The 23,909-nt window shown below is 37.7% G+C and overlaps 1 protein-coding gene across 3 annotated transcripts in view; it reads left to right on the top strand.

The window, feature by feature from the left end:
* BRWD3 (bromodomain and WD repeat domain containing 3) overlaps positions 1 to 23,909 on the top strand; it is a 157,274-nt gene that overhangs the window by 30,093 nt on the left and 103,272 nt on the right. Inside the window, exon 7 of one of the 3 annotated variants that reach the window (XM_053580307.1) lies at positions 18,487 to 18,533. The exons of the other annotated variants lie outside the window; for them this stretch is intronic. Coding sequence (XP_053436282.1) covers positions 18,487 to 18,503 — 17 coding nt within the window. The 3' untranslated portion in view covers positions 18,504 to 18,533. Of the gene's footprint in view, positions 1 to 18,486; positions 18,534 to 23,909 lie in introns of those variants that run through there. 3 annotated transcript variants of the gene reach the window in all.

Here is a 23,909-nt window from a genome sequence, read left to right as displayed (position 1 = left end):
ACAAGGTTATTTAACTTCCATGTTTTTGTATGGGTATGCAGATTCCTGTTGTTACTCAATTCAAGTTTTATTCCATGATGGTTCGAGAAGATGCATGGAATAATTTCTATTCCTTTAAATTTACTGACGTTAGACTTGTGACCTAAAATGTGATCAATTTTGGAGTAAGTTCCGTGGGCTCATGAGAAGTATGTGTATTCAGTTTTGTTGGGATGAAATGTTCTGTAGATGTCTGCTAAATCTAAATATTGGATGGTTAGGTTTAAATCTAAGATTTCTTTGCTCAGCTTGTTTCTGGAGGATCGATCCAACACTGCAAAGGGAGTGTTGAAATCTCCAACGATTATGGAGCTGGAGGAAATCAAGTTACTCATGTCTGTTAGAGTTTCTCTTCTAAATTGAGGTGCATTCTGGTTGGGTGCATAGATATTAATAATTGAGATCTCGTCATATTGAGTATTACCTTTAACAAATATGAAGTGACCATTCTTGTCCTTCCTTACTTTTGATGGTTTAAAGCCTACTGTATCTGCAAATAAAATTGCAACACCTGCTTTTTTCTGATTACCATTTGCCTGAAATATGGATGACCATCCTTTCACCCTGAGTCTGTATTTGTCTTTTAAGTTGAGATGTGACTCTTGTATGCAACAAATATCTGGCTTGAGTTTTTGTATCCAGTCAGCTAACCTTTGCCTCTTTAGAGGACAGTTTAAGCCATTCACATTGATGGAGAGTATTGATAAGTCTGGTGGAATTTTGGGTATCGAGTTTTTCAAAGGTCCAGTGGACATTTTTAATCCTTTCGCCAGTGTGGAAGTTGGAGTTTGATCCAAAGTTTCTGAGTGAGTTTACTTTTGTGGTATAGGATTGGGTTGGTCATTGTGGAGGATAGGTCTGAGAACATCCTGAAGAGCTGGTTTACTTATGGCAATTTTTTTCAACATATGAATGTCATTGAAGTATTTAATTTCTCCATCATAGATGAAACTCAGTTTAGCTGGATACAAGATCCTGGGTTGAAAGTTTTTTTGCTTTAGGAGATTAAAAGTTGATGACCAGCCTCTTCTTGCTTGAAAAGTTTCAGCAGAGAGATCTGCAGTTATTCTAATATTCTTACCTTTGTACGTTCTAGTTTTCTTTCGCCGGGCTGCTTTGAGAATCTTCTCTTTCATGTTAACTTTAGTGAAGCTAATTATGATATGTCTGGGAGATGGCTTATTGGGGTTGAATCGTGCTGGGGTTCTGATGCTGTCTGCTATCTGAATTTCAGATTCTCTAGGCATGTCTGGAAAATTTTCTTTCATAATTTCATGTAGAAAGGCCTCTGTGCCCTTGGCAGCCACTTCATCGTTCTCCGAAATTCCTATAACCCTTATGTTGTTTTTTTTCGAATTATCTGAGAGTTCTCTGAGTGAGTGATCCGTTTTTGCTCTCCATTTCTCTTCCTCTTTGAGAGATTGGGAGCGTTCGAAGACTTTATCTTCAATGTCAGAAATCCTTTCTTCTGCTTGCTCCATTCTGTTACTGAGGGATTCTACTGTATTTTTCATATCTTTGAGGGCTGTAAGTTCTTGTTTCAGTGTGTCTAAGTCTTTGGTGGTTTTGTCTTTAAATTCGTTAAATTCTTGAGAAAATTTTTGAATTTCTCCTCGAATTCCTAATTCCATTTTATTAATCTTGTCTGCAAACCAAATTCTGAATTCGACTTCTGACATCTCAGCCAGTTGTTTATGAATGGGATCTTCAATCACATCTGCCGTATCTTTTCTTGGGGGGGTTGATCTATTCTGGTTATTCATGTTACCAGAGTTTTTCCGCTGATTCCGCCCCATGGTTTACTCCATTTGGTTTTTCCCCTGGGGTTTTATCGAGGGCCCGTACAGTGTTGTGGCCTGAGAAACTGGGGCCCTGTCTGGTGTGGTGGAGCAAAGTGGTTCTGTCTTGTTTTCAGCTGGTTTCTGTTCGATCCTATTGCAACTTCTACTCTGGCTTGAAGTCTCAGCTGTGTGGAAAAATCAGCAATTAAGTCACCCCGCCTGCCCACCTCTGGCCCCAGTTGGAAAAGGAGAATCAAACCTTCCTACAATCGTACACCCAGGGCACCGCCTGAAAAGTCCTCAGTCTATTAGCCCAGTTCAAAAGTTCCGAATCAACTGTCTCAATCGGCACTTGTCTCGGGTGGAAGGGTTCAAGAGGTCTCTGGGAACTGGATCACAGGGGCCTGGTGACTCCTCTGACACGGCTCACCCCAGTGCAGCGTGGAGTCAGGAGGAGCCACCCAGCAAACAGAGCAGTCTGGGAAGGTTGACGTCTCCTTCCCCACTTTGCCCCTCCGTCGGACCCAGTCACTGGTATCTCTGCAGATGGCTAACCCAGTTGCCTGCAGTGAACAGACACTCCAGGCGTTTGCACCTGCCTGAATCGCGAGGAAGTCTGCCAGGCCCCCGCAGACTGCCACTATCTAGCAGGAGGAGATGGGGCCTGACATCTTTGAGTGTTTGATGCAGGTGATGGGAAGGAGGTGTTCACTCAGGCTTAGCGCTGTCCCTGATGGATGCTGCCAACAGAACAGAACAGAACAGACAACTTTGTGAGGTTCTGTCTCTGTTCCTGTCGTCGCCTACAGAAGACGGGCTGTTTTGAGTTCAAACGTCTTTGCTGTTGGAGAATTGTGTCTGAACACCTCTCTGGGTCGGCCCCGCCCTGGAAGCTTCCCGGGTTTGTGAGCTGTGTCGCCGGTGGCCTCCTCTGGTTGTCCAGGGAGACAGGGGGTGTGGCCTCAGAATATCCAGAAGTGAGCCTTCTGCTGTTAAAGAAAAAACAGCTGTTGATCTACCTCCAGGGAACTGCTGCTCTGGTGTGGGCACTCAGGCGACCCTTTTCTCCTCTGTCCCGCGCCCCAGAGTCAGCACTGAGCGGCCGCAGTTTGTGCTGGGTCCACACCCCTCAAGAGATCCCCCAAGAATCAGAACCCTTGGGGGATGGGCCCCCAGACCCCAATTGGGAGTGGGGGTGGGAAGCTAGAGTTTCATTCAGTTTTACGCAATACTATGGTCCGGGGAGGGCTCCTGCACTGCACCGCAGGGAAGTGCCGCCAAGGCTTGATTTCCCCTCAGCAGAGTGCTCTCTCCTAGCTCACGTATCCCAGAGTCAGCGCTGACCTGAGGCAGCTCAGGCACTGTGCACTCCCCTCGAGAAATCACCCAAGGAGCCGAACTCCTGGGGGATAGGCCCTCAGACCCCGAGTGAGAGTAGGGGCTCTCAGCTCTCAGCGGGGAAGCTAGAGTCTTATTCAGTCTTGTGCCCGGGGAGGGTTGGTGCACTGCACCGCAGGGAAGTGCCGCGAGGCGTGACTCCCCCTCAGCCCAGTGCCCTCTCCTCACTTGCGCGCCTCAGAGTCAATGCTGACCAGTCGCAACTCGGGGACTGTCCACTCCCCTTGAGGAGTCCTTGAGAAATCACCCAAGGATCCGAAGTCCTGGGGGACAGGCCTCCAGACCTCAGTGGGCGGGAGGGGAGCGCCGGGGATTCAGGGTTGCCGGCAAAGGATTCCCAAAGTTTTATTCAGCCCTATGTCCGGCAGGAGAACGCCACGGCACCCCAGTAGGGGAGGTAGGTCCAGTTTTTAGAAGGTCTCTCCCATGGAGTGTAGTGGGAGGGCCTTTAATTTGTGCCCGCTTGTTCAATTGTGGGGCTCTTGAGCCGGTCTCATGGGGGAGGGGGACTCCGGTCCGCTTGGTGGTGGATTTTGTACCTTTTGTTTGCGTCCTTGTGATCACAACTTGCCTCAGCGGTGTTGATGTGCGTTCTTCAGCCTTCTCTCTTGGTGAGGCTCAAGTCCACCAGGATACTTACTAAATTCCTGTCCCTTAACTCTCCTTTTGGACGGGAGCCTTTGTTGAAAGCTGGCTTCAGTCCGCCATCTTGTCTCCCCCTCCTAGAACATTATTTTGAAACATTATCTTTCACCTTTATTCCCGTGATAAGGCTAGCCTAGCAAAGTTGGATTGACATTCTCTATTATAGCTGGATTTATATTTTCCAGATCCTTATTGGTAGCACAGCACTTTTAAATGTCCTGGGTTGTTTAAAATTCAAAACACAATAGAGTCATTTTTTATCATGCAACACATGAAATGTAGCTTCCATGTATACAAAATTAGCTTGACTTATGGCTAAAACAATTAATTTGGTTTGCATTTTAATGCCATTTATAGAAAAAATTGAAATATTCCATTTTTACATAATGTGTATTAAAATTAAAAATTAGGAAGTTACATAAGGATTTTATAAACATTGTATGTAATCTATTATTAGATTATATGTGGGAATTTTATCTGTAAGTCATTTGTATTAAAAATCAGATCATATATAGCCGGGCATTGTGGCAGGCGCCTGTAGTCCCAGCTACTTGGGGGGCTGAGTCAAGAGAATCGCCTAAGCCCAAGGATTTGGAGGTTGCTGTGAGCTGTGTGATGCCGCGGCACTCTACGGAGGGCCATAAGGTGAGACTCTGTCTCTACAAAAAAGAAAAAAAAAGATATAAAAATCAGATCATATTACCAATTTGTACACTTCTGGTTTTATGTAGAGCTAATTACCAAGTTGATCATAAACTTTCTTTACCAGCAGACACGAGTTTCTTACCTTTGGTTAAGTTCTGTATCTCTTAGCATTATTGATCAGAATATTTCTTGTGACATAAGCAGAATTCAACACTGAAGTAGAATTCAACACTGAATTCTGCTTATGTTACAAGAAATACTACTTACCATAAAATCTGTGTTTTAAGGCGTTTTGGGGAGAGTTTTTAGAGGGGGCTTTAGTCAGTGCTAAACTGCTTAATCTGTGGAGTAATTCAAAATAAATTTTCTTGTTAAAGCATAATCAGTCAAGACCACCACGAGTTGGCCAATAGTCTGACAAAATCAGACTAATAGTGAGCAAGTACACTGTTGAGGAAATATGGAAGACCTCTGGTTAAGAGGAATAAGGGAAGTCTCTTTTGTAAAGTATGGATCACATTAAAGAATTCTAAGGGTCTGAGGAAGCCAGGATCAGTTCTAGATTCTGCCTGTTTCTGCGTCAATTTGGAAAAAGCAGGAATTAACTAGGGATTGGGGAGCTATCATGAAGCAAGAGCAGTTTAGGAATTTATTATCTCCCTGTGGTAAAAAATGAAAATAGCAAAGTGGGTCTGAGGCCATAACTGGTAAGTAAACAGTAATTAATCACCCAAGTGGGGGTCCTTGATGATATTTTACAACTGGTTCATGAGTAAAGCAACATTTCCTCTTAACTTTTTGCTGATTTTATCTTCATCTGTCCTGCCAAGCCTGATTAATTGCAGGGCTGCAGTTTTTTCTTTTTCAGTCCTAGCTGATAATCTATTCTTCATTCCCAGATAGGTTTTTGACTCTTTCAACATTTAATCTTATAAATATTTTAAAAGCATGTGATTATCTTACAACAATTTTTTATTAATTTGATTTAAGAATTTTTTTCTGGGTGTTCTTTGTTTGTCAAATTGAAAATCATTTATTTTTTTCCATGCCTATATGATATCTACACTAAATGTTTTCTAGTGTAGCTAGAGAATTTACTAGTGGCTAGTGGTCTGGTAGTCTAACAACTGATGTGACCATCTTGGAATACTCTTCGGATCTTGATGAGCTTTTCAGTAAAACCCTGTTTATTTGTTTATTTATTTATTTATTTATTAAGACAACAGTTTCACTCTGTCATCCTGGGTAGAGCGCCATGGCATCATAGCTTACATCAGCCTCAAACTCTTGGGCTCAAGCAATCCTCTTATGTCAGTTTTTCATTTTTGGTAGAGTTGGGGATCTCGCTTTTGGTCAGGCTGGTCTTGCACTCCTGAGATCAATCAATCCACCTGCCTCAGCCTCCCAGAGTGCTAGGATTGCAGGTGTGATCCACTGCATCTGGCCTCAGTAGAACCCAATTTGATAGAAGCTAGAGTCTCTGCTGATTGTGTTAAGTGTTTTGTAGGTGGAGGTAAGGTTGAGGGATATAATGTAGAATTTTTGCTTTCAAAAGTTATTTCCTATATCAGAATCACAGTACATTGTATTTTCTAAAATTTCCTTAAATAGTGTTTAAAAATGGAAAGACTATGAACTATTATGAAATAAGAGTAGCTGGATTGAGCCTAGGCCCTGCCATTTGTAGGCAAGATGCTTAGTTTCCGTGGGCCTTAATTTCCTAATTTTCTAAGTGAAGAAAATACTTGCCTTCAAATCTTACAGGATTACTGTGAACTCAAATAAAATACCTGTGGAGTTACTTTATAGGTTTTAAAGTGTTATGCAAATGTAATTTGTAATTATGATTCTGGATCACACTTGCTGATAATATGGGTTATGATAATGATTCAAATAAAAAATAGTGTTTGAATAATTCTCATAAAAAGACTATATAGTTCATGCAATAATGGTGGGCTTTACTTTAATATGTAAACTTAAGTATCAAACCTAAGTCCTTTGACTCTAATTCCAGTGTTTTTTTCACACAATTACCTCAGCAAAGTAAATAATACGTATTTCCTAGTTGCCATAATGGAACATCTTATCAACTATTTTAAGTGCTCTGAGATATCTATAGTACACATATTTGCTATCACTTTCCCAAATTTTATAGCCTCTGATTTGTGGTTAGAATCATAGCCTTCATTTTGTTGTGTGTGTTTTAAATATGAAATAAGAGAATATGGTTGGAATTAGTGAAAGCCATCATTTTTTTCAATATACTATGAACTTCCAACTGAATGAAGTACATCCCCTTGAAAAATGAGTAATTTTTTTTCTTTCTTTCTTTTTTTTTTTTCTGAGACAGAGTCTCACTGGGTAGAGTGCCGTGGTGTCATCATAGATCATAGTAACCCTGAACTCTTGGGCTCAAGCAAGCCTCTTGCCTGAGTTTTTATTTTTTATTTATTTTTAGTAGAAACAGGGCTTAGCTTTTGCTCAGGCTGGTCTCAAACTCCTGATCTCAAGTAATCCACCCGCCTCGGCCTCCCAGAGTGCTAGGATTAAATTTGTGAGCCACCATACCCAGCCAGTTTTTTTTTTTTTAATTAGGAAGACAATTGTCTGTTTGATATAGTAAGAGCATAGAGTTTGTGAGTGTGTTGAGACTGGAAAGGGATCTAGGAGCCCAGTTGTTTTTCAAATACTCCATGCCAGGGGTCTGCAAACTTTTCATGTCAAGGACCAGATAGCAAATGTTTTTTGCCTTTGGGCCATTTGGTCTCTGTTGCAACTACTCAATTCTTGTTACTATGAAAGCAGCCATAGATAATATGTAAATGAATGGGCATGACTGTTTTCCAGTAAAACTGTTTAGGAAAGGAGGTTTTGCATTATGTTTAGCCCATGAACCTAGTTTGCCAGCCCTTACTCTACATGATAAATGAGTTTAGATTTTATCATATAGGCCCAGAAGAACCATTGGATGTTTTTTTTTAGCAGTTTTTGGCCAGGGTCCGGTTTGAACTCACCACCTCTGCTATATGGAGCCGGCCCCCTACTCCTTTGAGCCAAAGGCACTGCCCAACTATTGAATGTTTTTGAATAGGAAATTGTATGATTGGAATTTTATTTTACTTATTTTTTTGCAGTTTTTTGGCCGGGGCCAGGTTTGAACCCACCACCTCTGGTATATGGGACCAGCACCCTGGAATTTTATTTTGAAAAGGTAACTCAGGTGGTAAAATATGAAATAAATTGAAGAGGAAAGAAAGTGGAGAAGGCAGGCAGGGAAATCAGAGGAGACTGTTATTGTATGTATAGATGGAAAAATGATGAATATAGGGATGATAGCAACTAGAGATGGAGATAACTGGATTAATGTAGCAAGATTTTAGAGGTAGAATTAATACAGTTTTATTGGGTATGGGACATAAAAAAGAAAGTACAAATAATCTGTTCGTCACAAAGTTGAGGAAGGGAAATACAGGAAACTTGTGATGGAATGATAACTTGATTTAGGAAATCTTCTGTGGTACATTCAGCTAGGAAGTGCTGGGTCTCTGTTAGGTAGTTGAAAATGCAGGTATAGAGCTAAGGAGGAGATCAAGGTTAGAGATAAATATTTGGCAGTAATTAGTATATAGTTAGGTAAGGTTATTCAGGAACAGTGTGAAGATGGAGAAGAGAGCCTTAGATAAAATTTGAAGGAACCATCAGCATTTTAAACAAGTGTGTGTCAGGGTCAAAAAACAATATAAGAAACTAAAAAAGCAAGATTTAGACAGGAGTGTCCAACCTTTTCTTTTCCCCTGCTGCACATTGGAAAAGTAAGAGTTGTCTTAGGCCACACATTAAATATACAAACACTGATGAAAGTTGATTAGCAAAATTAAAAAAAAAAAGTTCTGTGTACTTTTTGTAATATCTGATACCACACATAAGCAAAAAATGTTCTCACAAAATTGGCATGTGGGCCACAGGTTAGACAATCCTGATTTAGAGGCAGAGGAAATTATACGAAAAGAATTATGTATTTTATCAACATTCCCTATAAAACTTAGTCTATGGAATTTGTATCTCAGCAAGCTTGGAAGATTGAATGATAATCAAAATTAATTAACTTTTTAGAAATAGAGTTTATTTGATTCGGCAAATATTTGAGCACAGAATACATTCCAAACCATTTTCAAAGTGTTTAGGGCAGTTGTTGCTGCCAAGGAATTTACTCTTCGATTGAGAAGGTAGACAGATGCCAGAATAATATTATAGTCTAGAACATAGACTAGGTGATTTAAGTGAAATACAAAGTGTAGTAAGCATTACAGGAGGGAGAGATGAAACTGATTAAGAGAAACAAGGAAAAGTTTTAAGGAATAAATGGCTTTTGAGATTAAAATTGAAGAGTTAATTATAATTTGAGAAATGGAACCTTCCAGGTAGGAGGATATCTGTAAAGGACAAAGAAGGAAGCTTGTCTGATTTTAAGAGAGAAATTTATGCCTTGAAGGAATAGGAATTATACTTGGATACTTTGAAGGGGTGAAACTAGTTAATTAAACAAATAACCTAAGCAGAAAGAGGGACGGAGGGGGGGGGGTGGGGCCTTGGTGTGTGTCACACTTTATGCGGGCAAGACATGATTGCAAGAGGGACTCTACCTAACAATTGCAATCAGTGTAACCTGGCTTATTGTACCCTCAATGAATCCCCAACAATAAAAAAAAAAAAAATACCTGAGTGCCTTTTGCTTACATGGGACTGAAGTAGGTCAGTGTGCGATAGGTTAGTCATTAACCTTTATCCTCAAAGTGCTTATAATCTTAACTAAGACATGTATACAAGTAACTAATACAGGTATGCTGTAAAAGCAGGAGAGTTCACTTTTGGCTGAATTGATTGAGAAAGATTTCATGAACAATGAGGTGATTTTAGTCAGTGTCTCCAAGGAGAATAAATATGCTGATGGCAGAGATAGGCATACTGCTAAAGGAATAGCAGCAACAATGATGCCAGGATAGTAAACTGGGAGAAATTTGGTGTAAATTTAAGGCTCAAGAAATTGCTTAAAGTCATGTCACATATCGTGAGTTTTACATGTACTCATTTGTGTGTGAGTACAAGTTCTATTCAGACAAGTTCTATTCAGTTGTATTACTTATGTATCTGTCACCATAGTCAATATAAAGAGTTTCTTGTCCACAAGTATTAGTCATGTTGCCCTTTTATAACCACATGTACCTTCCTCCTGCTTAACCTCCTTCCTCTAATAGTTTTTTTTTACTTTTTATTTTTTATAATTATTATTTTTCTTTTAGAGACAGAGTCTCACTTTATGGCCCTCGGTAGAGTGCTGTGGTGTGTCACAGCTCAGCAACCTCCAACTCCTGGACTTACATGATTCTCTTGCCTCAGCCTCCCGTGTAGCTGGGACTACAGGTGCCTGCCACAACGCCCAGCTATTTTTTTTGTTGCAGTTTGGCTGGGGCTGGGTTCGAACCCACCACACTTGGTATATGGGGCTGGCGCCCTACACACTGAGCCACAGGCACCGTCCAATGTTTTCTTTTTTTTCTTTTTTCATTTCAAAAATGTTTTATAAATTAAGTTATAAGTATGTAATTTTCTTTTATCAGCATTAACTCCTTGGACATCCATCCAAGTTATTGCATATGGCAGTATTCATTCCTTTTTATTGCTGAGTTGTTTTTTTACGATATGGACGGTCCACAGTTTGACTATGCACCAGTTAAAGGATATCTGGGCCTGATTCCAGTTTTGGACTATTATAAGTAAAGCTGCTATGAACATTGACATATAAGATTTTTGTGACCGTATCCTTTCATTTTTCTGGGATAAATGCCTACGAGTACAATTATGTATCTTAAGGTAATTAAATGTTTAATGTTTTCAGAAACTACCAAATTGTTTTTCAGAGTGTTGTATTATTTTATCACTTACTAGTAAGGTACAAGTGACCACTTTATCCACATCCTTGACAACATTTTGTGCTTTAGCTTTTTTAATTTTAGGCTTACTCATGGGTGTGCCGTATTTTATCTAAATATGATTTTAATTTGCATTTCCTTTATGGCTACCATATTTATTGGTCATGGTTTTTCTGAGAAACAGAAGCAATAGGATATATGGATAGACAGATTGATATAAAAAATTGCCTCATATGATTATGGCGGCTGAGAATTCCCATGATATGCCATGTGCAAGCTGAAGACCTGGAAGTGGTGGTGGTGTAATTTCCACCCCAAGTACAGAAGACAGATGTTTCAGGTTGAAAATAGGCAGAGATAGTACATCCTCACTTAACATGCCTTTTGTCCTACTCAGGCTTCCAAGTGATTGAATGAGGCTCACCTTGTTCATTGGAGAGGGCAATCTGTTTTAATCAGTTTACTGATTCATGTATTAGTCTCATTTAGAAACACACTTACAGACATACCCAGAATAATATTTAGCCAAATATTGGGACATACTGTGGCCCAGTGTAAGTGACACACAAAACCATCATAATTTTATCACTTCTCAACTTGGCACCTGCACACATTTCCTTAAACCACACTTAATCTCAAAATAAAGACAATGACAAGGTCATAATGCCACCTAACATGATGCAGTTATTTTTTGTACAAATGAAATACATTAACTCCTTCCCTGGAAGAGTAGAGAAAGTTCCTGAGTGATGTTTATACTTCATGATAGTTTATAACATAAATATTATAATGTAAAATTAACATCAAACAATGTTATCAAAATGTTGTGCCTCTAATATTACATGATAAAGCAAATAAATTTACTTCATACAGCAAACATAACAAAATAAAAAGAAGAGTTGTAACAATTACAGTCCTCAGTTCTATAAATGCTGACAAGGCTATAGTTGATATTTAATAACCCATTTTTCCATACCCAGAATTGTTAAGGTAAATGACCCAAACCTTCATTCTTTTTTTATTTCTTTTTATTTTTTGAGACTGAGTCTCACTGTTGTTACCCTGTGTAGAGTGCCATGGCACCATAGCTTACAGCAGCCTCAAACTCTTGGGCTTGAGCAATCCTCTTGCCTCAGCCTCCTGAGTAGCTGGGACTCCATGTGCATTCCTCAACACCTGGCTAGTTTTTCCATTTCTGGTAGAGGCAGGGTCTCACTCTTGCTTAGGCTAGTCTCTAACTCCTGAGCTCAAGCAATCTGCTGGTATCAGCCTCCCAGAGTGCTAATATTATAGGTGTGAGCCACAGTCCCTGGCCTCAAACCTTCATTCTTGATCTGTCTGAGCTAGTAGTAGTTCTTCCTGCGTTAGACTATTGTGGTTTTCTATTGATCTTAATCGTAGTAATACTAAGAGACATTCCAAAATAACTCCTGTCTTCCAAGCATATGCTTTCTTAACTTCCATTATGGGGTAGCAGTATAATTTCATCAGGATCAGTCAATTTGATAGCTTCCTTATTTTCCTATTGATTTAGAGGCATTGAATGTTTAAAGTGGTTGGGCAGCATTCTGAACTTCTATTTCATTGGAATCATTGTTACGTAAAGCATTCCTCCCTCTGGAACAAAGACTTCTAGGCCAGCAGAGCAGAAGGCTGCTGTAACAGGAAGCACAAATTTTTTTAGTTGGTTATTAGGAGTAATAGTAGGTGGTGCCACTCCTATTTCCACCCCTTCATTCTTAGACTCATGAATCCCCCTGGCTGTAGAAGAAAATAGAAACATACATTGGATACTGATGGCCTCATCAAATTAACAGGTAAAATTAGCCATTACAGTTGTTGATGTTGATAACTTTTTATATGCTTACTTATTGTGAGCATACACACAGAGGGTGCCAGAAGCATATACACATGTTAAGAGATGTTATCTATATACATAGGTCACTAAGAAAGTTTTGAGGCAGACTGGGTTATAGTCCATTATTTTTACTTATAAGAAACAGTCGATGGGTCCTTTCTGATTCCCCCTTGCAAGTTTCAACTTGCTCAGCTTATCAATGTTACTAGGAGGGCTTTGTTTCTGTCCCTGTGGATTTTATATTTCTTTCTTTTTATTTATTTATTTATTTATTTATTTATTTATTTATTTATTTATTTATTTATTTTTATTGTTGGGGATTCATTGAGGGTATAATAAGCCAGGTTACACTGATTGCAATTGTTAGGTAAAGTCCCTCTTGCAATCATGTCTTGCCCCCATAAAGTGTGACACACACCAAGGCCCCACCCGATTTTATATTTCTTAATTTTTGTATTTTATCTCAAAACTTTCAAAAGTTGAATTGAAGATACTGTTGCTAGTCAAGTGTATGTAGACATGCTATGTATAATTCATTTTACAGCAGTTTGTACACTTTGGGGGAATTGGTTGATTTTACTTCCAGCTAATCTCTTTAAATATGTATACATTTTTCTGGTACCTTCCATGTATGTGTATATATGTATATATAGTTTGGATTGTTTTTAATTTTATTGTTAAGCTGTAAGAGTTTTTCATGTATTCTAGGTACTACTAAGTCCTTTGGAGATGTCCTTTGAAAATACTTTCTTATAGTCTGTAGCTTATCATTTCTTCCTTTACACATGGGCTTTCACAAGTTTTTTTTTTTTTTTTTTTTTTTTTTTTTTTTTGTGGTTTTTGGCTGGGGCTGGGTTTGAACCCGCCACCTCTGGCATATGGGACAGGCGCCCTACTCCTTGAGCCACAAGCGCCACCAACACAAGTTTTTTTTTTTTTCTTTTTACTTTTGATGCCATCCAGTCTATTAGTTCTCCTTTATTGGGACCATTCTTTTGTTATCGCATTTAAGAATTCTTTGCCTAGCCCCAGATTTTAAAGATTTTCTTCTGTGTCTTTTTCTCTAAATGTGTGATAGTTTTATGTTTTATATTTAATTCCATGATTTATTTTGAGTTAAGTTCTATGAGTGAGGCTTGGGTCAAGGTTCATTGTTTTTCACTTATGGATGTCTAATTGCTTTAGGAATGTTTATTGAAAAGATATTCTCTCTTCATTGACTATGATTTGTAGCTTTATAAAAATCAATTAAGAAAATTTGTGTGGATATATTTTTTGCCTTCTATTCCGTTGACCTGTGTGTTTATTTCCTCACCTATACCACACCATTTTGATGCCTGTAGCTGTTGGTAAACTTCAATAGTGGGAAGAGTAATTCTGTTTACTTTATTCTTCTCTGTCAACATTGTCTTCTGTTGATATATTCTTGGGCCAGGGCCTTTCCCTATAAATTTTGAAATAATGGGTCTGGGTGCAGTGGTTTATGAATACTTGTAATCTTAGCATCCTGGGAGGCTAAGGCAGGAAGATTGCTTGAGGTCAGGAGCTTGAGACCAGCATGAACAACATAGCAAGACCTTATCTCTGTAAAAACATTTAAAAATTAGTTGGGCATGGTGGCATGCACCTGTAGCTCTAGCTACTTGGGAGGCTGAGGCAGGAGGATTGCTTGAGCCCAGGGGTTTGAGGTTGCTTTAAGTTAGGCTAGGGGGATGATGCTCTATCCCATGCAACAGAGTAGGATTCTGTCTCAAAAAAAAAAAAAAAGTAGAATGAGCTTCTTAGGTCTACAAAAGCCTTTTGATAGGATTTATGTTAAACCTATAAATTAATTTGGGAGAATTGGCATATGTGCTATGTCAAGTCTTCTAATCCATGAACATAGTATGTCTCTGTTTATTGAGGTCTTTGATGTATTTTGTCACCATTTTGTAATTTTCAGCATACAGTATGGCACATGCTTCATTAAGGACTTATCAAAAGTATCTAATTTTTGTTGGAGTAATTGAAAATGATAGTGTGTTTTTAATTCTGGTTTCTAAGTATTCATTATTTATTTTTTGTAGAGACAGAGCCTTGCCATCTTGCCCAGACTAGTCAGAACTCCTGGGCTTCAAGTGATCCATCTCAGCCTCCCAAAGTAACTGGGATTTTAAGTGTGAGCCACTGTGTGTGGTTCTGAGTTACATTTTAGAAGTAAATCCCAATGAAAAATTTACAAGTACATAGAAAATGAGTAGAAATATTAAATTTATAATTGTACCTGTGGGTAAATATCTCTTCATGTGGTTGAGTCAACTGCTTACTTGAACCTATGATTCCTCCACAAATGGGCTTTTATAATGCACTTTGAATTTGGTTTTTGCTATTGATAGTTGTGTCCTAAAAAGAAATAATGTGATGTAAAATATAAGATTTTATTTAAAAGCTCTCATTTTAATTCTAGGTTGGAACCATTTTTGGATAGATTAACAAATAGCGAAGACTCTAAAGATATTTAAGAAATCGAATTCAAATTTTTTTATTAAGTATGTAAAAATAAAACTTTAAACTTTGTATAAATGACAAATATTTTATACCTGATTACCACTTTTCAGCTTTCCTCAATATTTAAATTATTTAGTATGTTAGTATTTTCTAACATTTTTTTTTAACACTATTTCATAATTATTGTTTCAGGATGTTTCAGCATTGGCTTCCTAAGCTTTTTTCAGTCTAATAAAGTTTTGTCTTTCTTTTGTGAAGATAATAGAAGGGAATGTACTTCAGGGTATTTTTCATACAAGTGATGTATTTGCAATGATCCTTCCGTTTCTTCTTGCTTAGTGACTTAGGTGTTTTGATGTGATTGAATTTAGGAGAACAGACTGGTCTTCAACTATTGTGAGAATAAGCTGTTTTACTAATAAAGTAGTCTTAGTATAAAAAAGTGTATTTGTTGTCTTTGAGAATCTTTGTTATTAAGAGTCATTTTAAAGGTTTCTTTAACATTAATTATTACGGTATTTAGGGGTCTAGTACTAAGCTTTTATGTCAAGATGTTAAATTACTGTATCTTGTATTCACTGGATGAATGTTTTAAAATATACTTTTCTCTAGTACACCATGGAATATTATGCAGCCTTAAAGAAAGATGGAGACTTTACCTCTTTCATGTTTACATGGATGGAGCTGGAATATATTCTTCTTAGTAAAGTATCTCAAAAATGGAAGAAAAAGTATCCAATGTACTCAGCCCTACTATGAAACTAATTTATGGCTTTCACATGAAAGCTATAATCCAGTTATAACCTAAAAATATAGGGAAGGGGGAGAGGGAGGGGTAGGATGGGGGAAGATGGGTGGAGGGAGGGTGATTAGTGGGATTACACCTGCCGTGCATCTTACAAGGGTACATGTGAAACTTAGTAAATGTAGAGTGTGAATGTCTTAACACAATAACTAAGAAAATGCCAGGAAGGCTATGTTAATCAATGTGATGAAAATGTGTCAAACGGTTTATAAAACCAGTGTATGGTGCCCCATGATCGCATTAATGTGCACTGCTATGATTTAATAATAATAAAAAAGAAAAAAACATTACTATTATATAAAGAACATGAAATGTGAGGAAGGGCATGTATCAAGCTAATAACATGTTACTTCCTGGGAGAGGGAATTGGGGTGGGGTCAGGCTGGTAATTAAAGAAGAGGGAAGATTTTCTTATATATCTTTGAATTATTTTCTTGTCATGTGAATACATTCTACTTTTGTAATAAGAATTTTAAAAACTGTTAACACTGTTAAAATAGAAGTTTTATATATGATCTCAAGACTCAAAGTGATTTGGGAAATAAATGATATAAAAATTAAAAAAAAAACTATGATTTAAACAGGTTATTGGTAATTTTTTCTGTAAAATAATTAGACACTTTTCTAATGGATAAGCCAATGAGGAAAAGAGTAAAGTAAGAAAAAAAATTACATCCTTATACAGGGTGTCCATAAAGTTCACGTGCAATTTAAAATTGCACGTGAACTTTATGGACACCCTATATATGATTTGGGATGCCATAGAGTAAGAACAGCAAATCTATTATAGAAGAGTTTGTGAATAAAGTCTCAGTCTAGTTTGAACTTTTGTTAATTTGGGTTACAATATTCCATGTTTTTTTTTTTTTTTTTTTTTTTTTTTTTTGTAGAGACAAGAGTCTCACTTTATGGCCCTTGGTAGAGTGCCATGGCATCACACAGCTCACAGCAACCTCCAACTCCTGGGCTTAGGCGATTCTCTTGCCTCAGCCTCCCAAGTAGCTGGGACTACAGGCGCCTGCCACAACGCCCAGCTATTTTTTGGTTACAGTTCAGCTGGGGCCGGGTTTGAACCCGCCACCCTGGTAATATTCCATGTTTTAATTTTGAAAGAAAAGGAATTTAAATATGTAAAATGGTGTATTAAATATCCATTGTATATTATACTTCAAATTATGATTTTGTGTTTTTTTCTAAATAGCATTCCGTATTCTTAATTTATAAATTTAATTCAGTAGCATTTAAATATAATAGAAAAAATGACCAATTTCATGAGAACCTTTATATGAATTTCATTTAGTTTTAATAATTCTTTGATGTTCTTGATATAATGAAGGCTTTTTGTAGAATAACTATGGCCTTTAACTTTCTCCCTTTTATTGTTCATTATTACTTATAATTGATATTGAGAAAGCATAGGAAATTAAACCTAAACACATTAATTTTTCTGTTTGTTAGGGACAGTGATAAAAATACACGGTTTAAAAAAATATGATGAAGGATAACAGGAGTAAGATAGAAAAAAAGTCCATAAAGTAGGAAGTGATCAGTAATTTTTAAGAAAAAGCATTAAAAGTTGGGCAGAATATTTATAAATATTAGGTATAATGTGGCCAAGTGAACTAAAAACTAACACGAAGAGATACAGAAACCTGAAGTAGAATTATTAATGCTTTACTGATTGGACCACTGGAATATTTTGTTCAGTTATTGTTTTTTAAAGAGTCTCAGACTCTGATGGACTAGAGAAGTCTGAAAAGAAAGCTACCACAATAGTATTTATGGTGAAGGACTGTTTCTCTTGAGATGATAGAGAAGCGAGATATCTGCAAATTATGACTGTGAGTAATGTAGAAGAGACCTCATAATGTTGAGAGATTACAAAAAGTACAAATGATAGGTATCTTTAACTACTTCATGGTACTGTTTTCTTTTTTAATGTGTCTCCCAATGAAGACTCTCTAGTAATTATAGAGAGGAAAATTCAACTCACTTAAAGATAGTCTCCCCCAAATTAACACAGCTCAACAAATTAGTTGGCCACTTTTGAGAAATAATAACCTTCTCTTTACTAGCAGTGTTTAGGCAGAGACTGAATGGCCATCTGCCAAGTATGTTACAGAGCAGATAATTAACAGGGGAAAGAGTTCAGATTAGACTTGGTGGCTCCCAAACTTGGCAGAGTATCAGCATCACTACAGACTTTGTTAGAAAAACCTATTTAGAGGGCTGTGTAACTTTTTGGAGGTAACTTTTGCCCCATTGAAATATCCTATTTTTTCCTGAAATTGGGTGATAAAAGATTGGCACAGTAGGTTGTAAATTCCGTGAGGACAGGGATCTTGAATGACTTTGTTTATGAGCTACCCTTTAACAACAATGGATGACGAAGCAGATATCATTTTTATTCTGATTAAAATTATGTTTATTGGGGTGGCACCCGAAGCTCAGTGGGTAGGGCGCTGGCCATGTGCACCAGGGCTGGTGGGTTTGAACCCAGCTCTGGCCTGGTAAAAAAATAAAAAAAATAGCCAGGCATTGTGGCGGGTGCCTATATTAGTCCCAGCTACTCAGGAGACAGAGGCAAGAGAATCACTTTAGCCCAGAGGTTGGAGGTTGCTGTGAGCTGTGACACCACAGCACTCTACCAGCGTTAACAAAGTGAGACTCTGTCTCAATTAAAAAAAAATAAAATTATGTTGATTGGTTGCCTTTTTTTTTTCTTTGAAGACATGGTCTCCGCCTATCACTACTGGAGTGCAATATTATGACCATAGCTCACTGAAGACTTAAACTCTTGGACTCAAGGGATCCTCCTTCCTTAGCCTCCTGAGTAGTTAGGACTACAGACACACACCACTGTACTCTGATAATATTTAATTTTTGATTTTTTTGTAGAGAAAACATCTTACTAAGTTGCCCATGCTGATGTCAAACTTCTGGATTCAAGTAATCTCCCTGCCTCAAACTCCCAAAGTGCCGGGATTAGAGGTGTGAGCTACCATTCCTAGCCTCTTGCCTTGTTTTAACCAGATTTTTTTAAAGATAGAAGTCTGAACATTTTTCCAAAGTTCATATTTTATAACAATTTCTAAGCGAAGTTCATTTGGCAAGCTCCAAGTCCACAGCCACAATTTATCACACAAATTTATACAGTCTTTATTCTTCCCACACATGAGTAGAATCTCACTCTTTAGTGGACCAATACAGAGATATATTAATACTTTGTGATTGTGAACTAAAATAAAATCTCAGGGCTTCCCCCCATCAGCGACTGGACCCCTCTGTTGGCCAAGGGGATCCCTAAAACTGAGTTGCTAGCTGTGAGAAAGGAGATGAGGCATACCTCATCATGCCCCTTCCCTTTTTAGAGATGCCATCTGTGACTCATTAACAGGCCTGAGGCTATGCAAGATGTAACTGCAAGTCCTCAATTTTTTTTAAGCAGTTCTCTTCGGTGACTCCTGGTGTTTTAGACAATGCCTAACTCTTTCATCCAATGTCAGCTAAAGAATTGTTAAACCTACCTATAACCTGAAAGTGCCCTACTTCGAATTGTCCCAGCTTTTTGGACCAAAGGAATGTATGTTTTCCATATATTGATTTATGATTTCACCTGTAATTCTTGTCTCACTAAAGTGTATAAAACAAAACTGTAACCCCACCACCACGAGTCCACTTGCTCAAAGCGTCTTGGGTGTGGCTCCCCATCAGGGTCCTCAAATTTGGCTCAGAAAAAGCCTCCTTAAATTATTTTACAAAATATGGCTTCTTTTCTGTTGATATAATGTCAATATACCATTTCATTTGTGTATATACATACCTTAAATCCCATCTCTTTGCAACTCCAGAGTTAGAGCTTTATTGCCATTTTACTTTCGTGACATAGTGAGGTTTAATTTTGTAGTAAACAAAGGCTGGGGCAATTACTTAACCTTTATGGTGCTTTTGAAATAAGTAATTAATTATATATACTAAAACTTTAATTTTGAAGTCATGGCAATTTCAAAAGTTTAACAGTAGAGATGCAATTATGTAACTATAATGAATATATCAGGCATAGGATTATTTTTTGTTTAGCGACAGAGTTTCACTCTGTTGCCAAGGCTAGAGTGCCTACCTTACAGCAACCTCAGTCTCCTGGTTTTAAGCAATCCTCTTGCCTCAACTTGGCCAGTAGCACCTCATCACAATGCTTGGCTAATTTTTGTATTTTAATTTTATTTATTTATTTATTTGTTTATTTTTGTTCTAGCAGGCCCTGGCCAGGTTTGAACCCACCAGACCTGGTGCATGTGGTTGATGTGGTTGGTGCCCTAACCACTGAGCATGGGTACCCAGCCAATTTTTGTATTTTTAGTAGAGACAGGGTTTCCCTCTTGCTCTGGTTGGTCTTTAACACTTGAGTTCAAGTGATCCTCCCGCCTTGACCACCGAAAATGCTAGGATTATAGGTGTGAGCCACTACACCCTGCTTGTTTTTATTATGTAATTATTAATCTTACATGATAGTCTAGCAAATAATCCATAATTTAATTAACCATACTGCCAATACTGGAATTTCAAGTTTTTTTTTAAGGTTTTGGTATTATAAACAGAATTTTATTAAACATTCTGTACATCTAACTCTTTTTTACTAATCATTAAGAATAATTGTATGAATGAATGAATACTCCCAGTGGTAGGGTATTGGATGTGCATATTTTTATAGCACTTGAAATGTATTGCCAAATTATTTTCTAAATGGATTATGTTTTCACTGTATGGCATTTCTAGAAATGAAGGTGTACACCAGTTTAAAGTAGTAATTGCTGGCATTAATTTTTAGAATTTTTTAATTTTTTTTTTTTGTAGAGACAGAGTCTCACTGTACCGCCCTCGGGTAGAGTGCCGTGGCATCACACGGCTCACAGCAACCTCTAACTCTTGGGCTTACGTGATTTTCTTGCCTCAGCCTCCCAAGTAGCTGGGACTACAGGCGCCCGCCACAATGCCCGGCTATGTTTTTGTTGCAGTTTGCCCGGGGCTGGGTTTGAACCCGCCACCCTCAGCATATGGGGCCAGCACCCTACTCACTGAGCCACAGGCGCCGCCCAGTGTTTAGAATTTTTTTAAAATGCTAGTTTATTAGTTGTAAATTTGTGCCTCATTATTTTCACTTGAATTTCCTGATAAAAGTTGAACCTTCTCTGTGATTCAGTGTATTATACATAATTCTGTTAATTTTCTTTACCTACCCGTCTGTTGGGTCTTTATGGTATTCTTATAGCTGATTTTATATATATATATATATGAAAATATTAAGACTTTGCCATCTTTGTTATAAATAGTTTCACTTTTTTCATTTATTTCCTTTCAGTTATTTCCTCTGGTAAAAGGAAAGGCTAGGCATGTTGGCTCATGCCTGTAATCCTAGCACTCTGGGAGGCCAAGGCAGGTGGATTGCTTGTACTCAGGATTTCAAGACCAGCCTGAGCAAGAGCAAGATCCCATCTCTACTAAAAATATATGTATATATAAAATTAGCTGGGCATTGTTGTGCATGCTGTGGTCCCAACTACTTGGGAGACTGAGGCAAGAGGGTCTCTTAAACTCAAGAGTTCGAGGTTGTTGTGAGCTATGATGCCACTGCATTCTACCCAGGGCAACAGAGTGAGATTTTGTATATAAAAAAAAGTAAATTGTATATACTATAAATTATATAGATGCATAAAATTTTCAATAATTGATCTTGATATAAGAGTTTGGGCCTGAAATACTAATGGGATCAAGAGAATTTTCTTTATTTGATTAGTTGTGTTCCTTCAGAAGCCAGAAGGTGTGCCTCATACTCTTACATCGCGACCATTAAGTGGGAGCACACCCATCCCACTCCCTGCTTCACCTCCTCCTCTTTCCTTCCCCTTCCCACATCTTGAATTGAATTGATTTTGTGTGTGGGGGGGGAGCATCTTATATCTTCTACTAGCTTCATACGAGTATTGAGTACATTGGATACATGCTTTGCTATCCTTGTGATACTTTACTAAGAAGAATGTGTTTCAACATCCATCCAGGTTAAGATAAAAGATGTCAGGTCTCCATCATTTTTAAGGCTGAATAATATTCCATGGTATACATATATCACAGTCTGTTAATCCATTCCTGGGTAGGTGGGCATTTAGGTTATTTCCACATATTAATAATTGTAATTTGAGGTGAGATTCCATGCTGTTTTGATCACAATGGCCTTGTAGTATAGCTGAAAGTCTGGTAGGATGATGCTCTTGGCTTTGGTTTTATTACTAAGAATTGCCTTGGCTATACGGGGCTTTGTCTGGTTTTTTTACAAAATGAAGAATTATTTTTTCTAACACTTGAAAGTATGATGGTATTTAATGGAGATTGTATTGAATCTATGGATTGCTTTGGGTAGTATAGACATTTTCAAAATGTTGACTCTTTTTAATTTTTTTTTTTTTTTTTTTTGTAGAGACAGAGTCTCACTTTATCACGTGGCGTCACACAGCTCACAGCAGCCTCCAACTCATGGGCTTAGGTGATTCTCTTGCCTCAGCCTCCCAAGTAGCTGGGACTACAGGCATCTGTCACAACACCCGGCTATTTTTTTGTTTCAGTTTGGCTAAGGGCTGGATTTGAACTCACCACCCTCGGTATACGGGGCCAGCGCCCTACCCACTGAGCCACAGGTGCTGCCCTTTAAAATTTTTTTTTATTAAATCATAACTGTGTACATTTATGGGGTACAGTGTGCTAATTAGATATACAATGTGGAATACTTAAACCAAACTGATTAACATAACCATCACTTCACTTATTTATTTCTTACGGTCAGACATTTATACTTACAATGTTGACTCTTCCCAGCCATGAGCATGGATGTTCCTCTATTTGTTAATATCCTCTGGCATTTCTTTTCTTAAGATCTCATAATTTTCTTTGTAGAAGTCTTTCACTTTTGTTGTGTATATTCCTAGGTATTTCATTTTTTGTGAAGCTACTGTGAAGGGAATTGTGCCCTTGATTAGTTTCTCATCTTGGCTGTGATTAGTATATACAAAGGCTACTGATTTGTGGATATGGATTTTATATTCTCAGACATTGCTGTATTTTTTGATCACTTCCAGGAGTTTTGTGGTTTAGTCTTTTGGGTTCTCTAAGTATTAAGATCGTATCAACAAAGAGCTAGAGTTTGAACTTCTCTGCACTCATTTTGATGCCCTTTATTTCCTTCTCTTGCATGATTATAATAGTAGTGGCGATAGAGGACAACCTTGTCTGGTTCCAGTTCTAAGTGGAAAAGCTTTTAGTTGTACTCCATTCAGTATACCATAAGCTGTGGATTTGTTATAGACAACTTGGATCAGATTAAGAAATGTGCCATCTTATGCCTATATTCTTCAGAGTTTTAATTAGAAAAGGATGCTGAAGTTTATTGATTGCTTTTTCTGCATCTATTCAGAGGATCATATGGTCTTTGTTTTTGCTTTTGTTGATATGGTGAATTATGTTTATAGACTTGCGTATAGTAAACCAGCCTTCCATCCCTGTTATGAAACCAACTTAATCGTGATGAATGATTTTTTTAAATTTTTTTTGCAGTTTTGGCGGGGGCCAGGTTTGAACCTGCCACCTCCAGTATAAAGAGCCAGTGCCCTACTCCTTTGAGCCACAGGTGCCACCCTGAATGATTTTTTTTATGAGAAGCTGTAATTTTATTGAGAATTTTTACATGTATATTCATTACTGAAATTGGTCTGAAGTTCTCCTTTTTAGTTGGGTGTTTTCCTGGTTTTGGTATTAGGGTGATGTTTGCTTCAGAGTATATGTTGTGGAAAATTATTTACATCTTAATTTTCTGGAATATTTTCTGCAGTATAGGTATAAGCTCTTCTTTGAAGGTTTGATAGAATTCTGATGTTAAGCCATCTCTGGACCAGGGCACTTGTTGTTGGAAGATTTTTTATTGTTTCCTTCATCTCAGTTCTTGCAATTGGTGTGTTCAAGAAATCTATTTCTTCTTGATTAAAGCTAAGCAGAAGATGTGATTGCAGATACTGATCTAGTTCCTTCACTTTATTGAATTTCTTGGCGTAGAGTTTCTTATAGTACTTAGAGGTGATATCTTGTATCTCTGTGGCATCTGTTTTCATTTTCCCTTTATCATTTTTGTTTCAGGTTATTAGAGATTTTACATTTCTGTTTATAGTTAACCTGGGTAAAATTTCATCTATTTTATTTATTTATTTATTTTTTTTGAAAAAGGAACTTTTTGTTCTGTTAATTTTCTGAATGATTCTTTGTTTTCAATTTCATTAATC

The sequence above is a fragment of the Nycticebus coucang genome, chromosome X, assembly GCF_027406575.1.
Source record: "Nycticebus coucang isolate mNycCou1 chromosome X, mNycCou1.pri, whole genome shotgun sequence".
NCBI classification, from domain to species: domain Eukaryota; kingdom Metazoa; phylum Chordata; class Mammalia; order Primates; family Lorisidae; genus Nycticebus; species Nycticebus coucang.
This window is presented reverse-complemented; position numbering and strand designations above follow the sequence as displayed.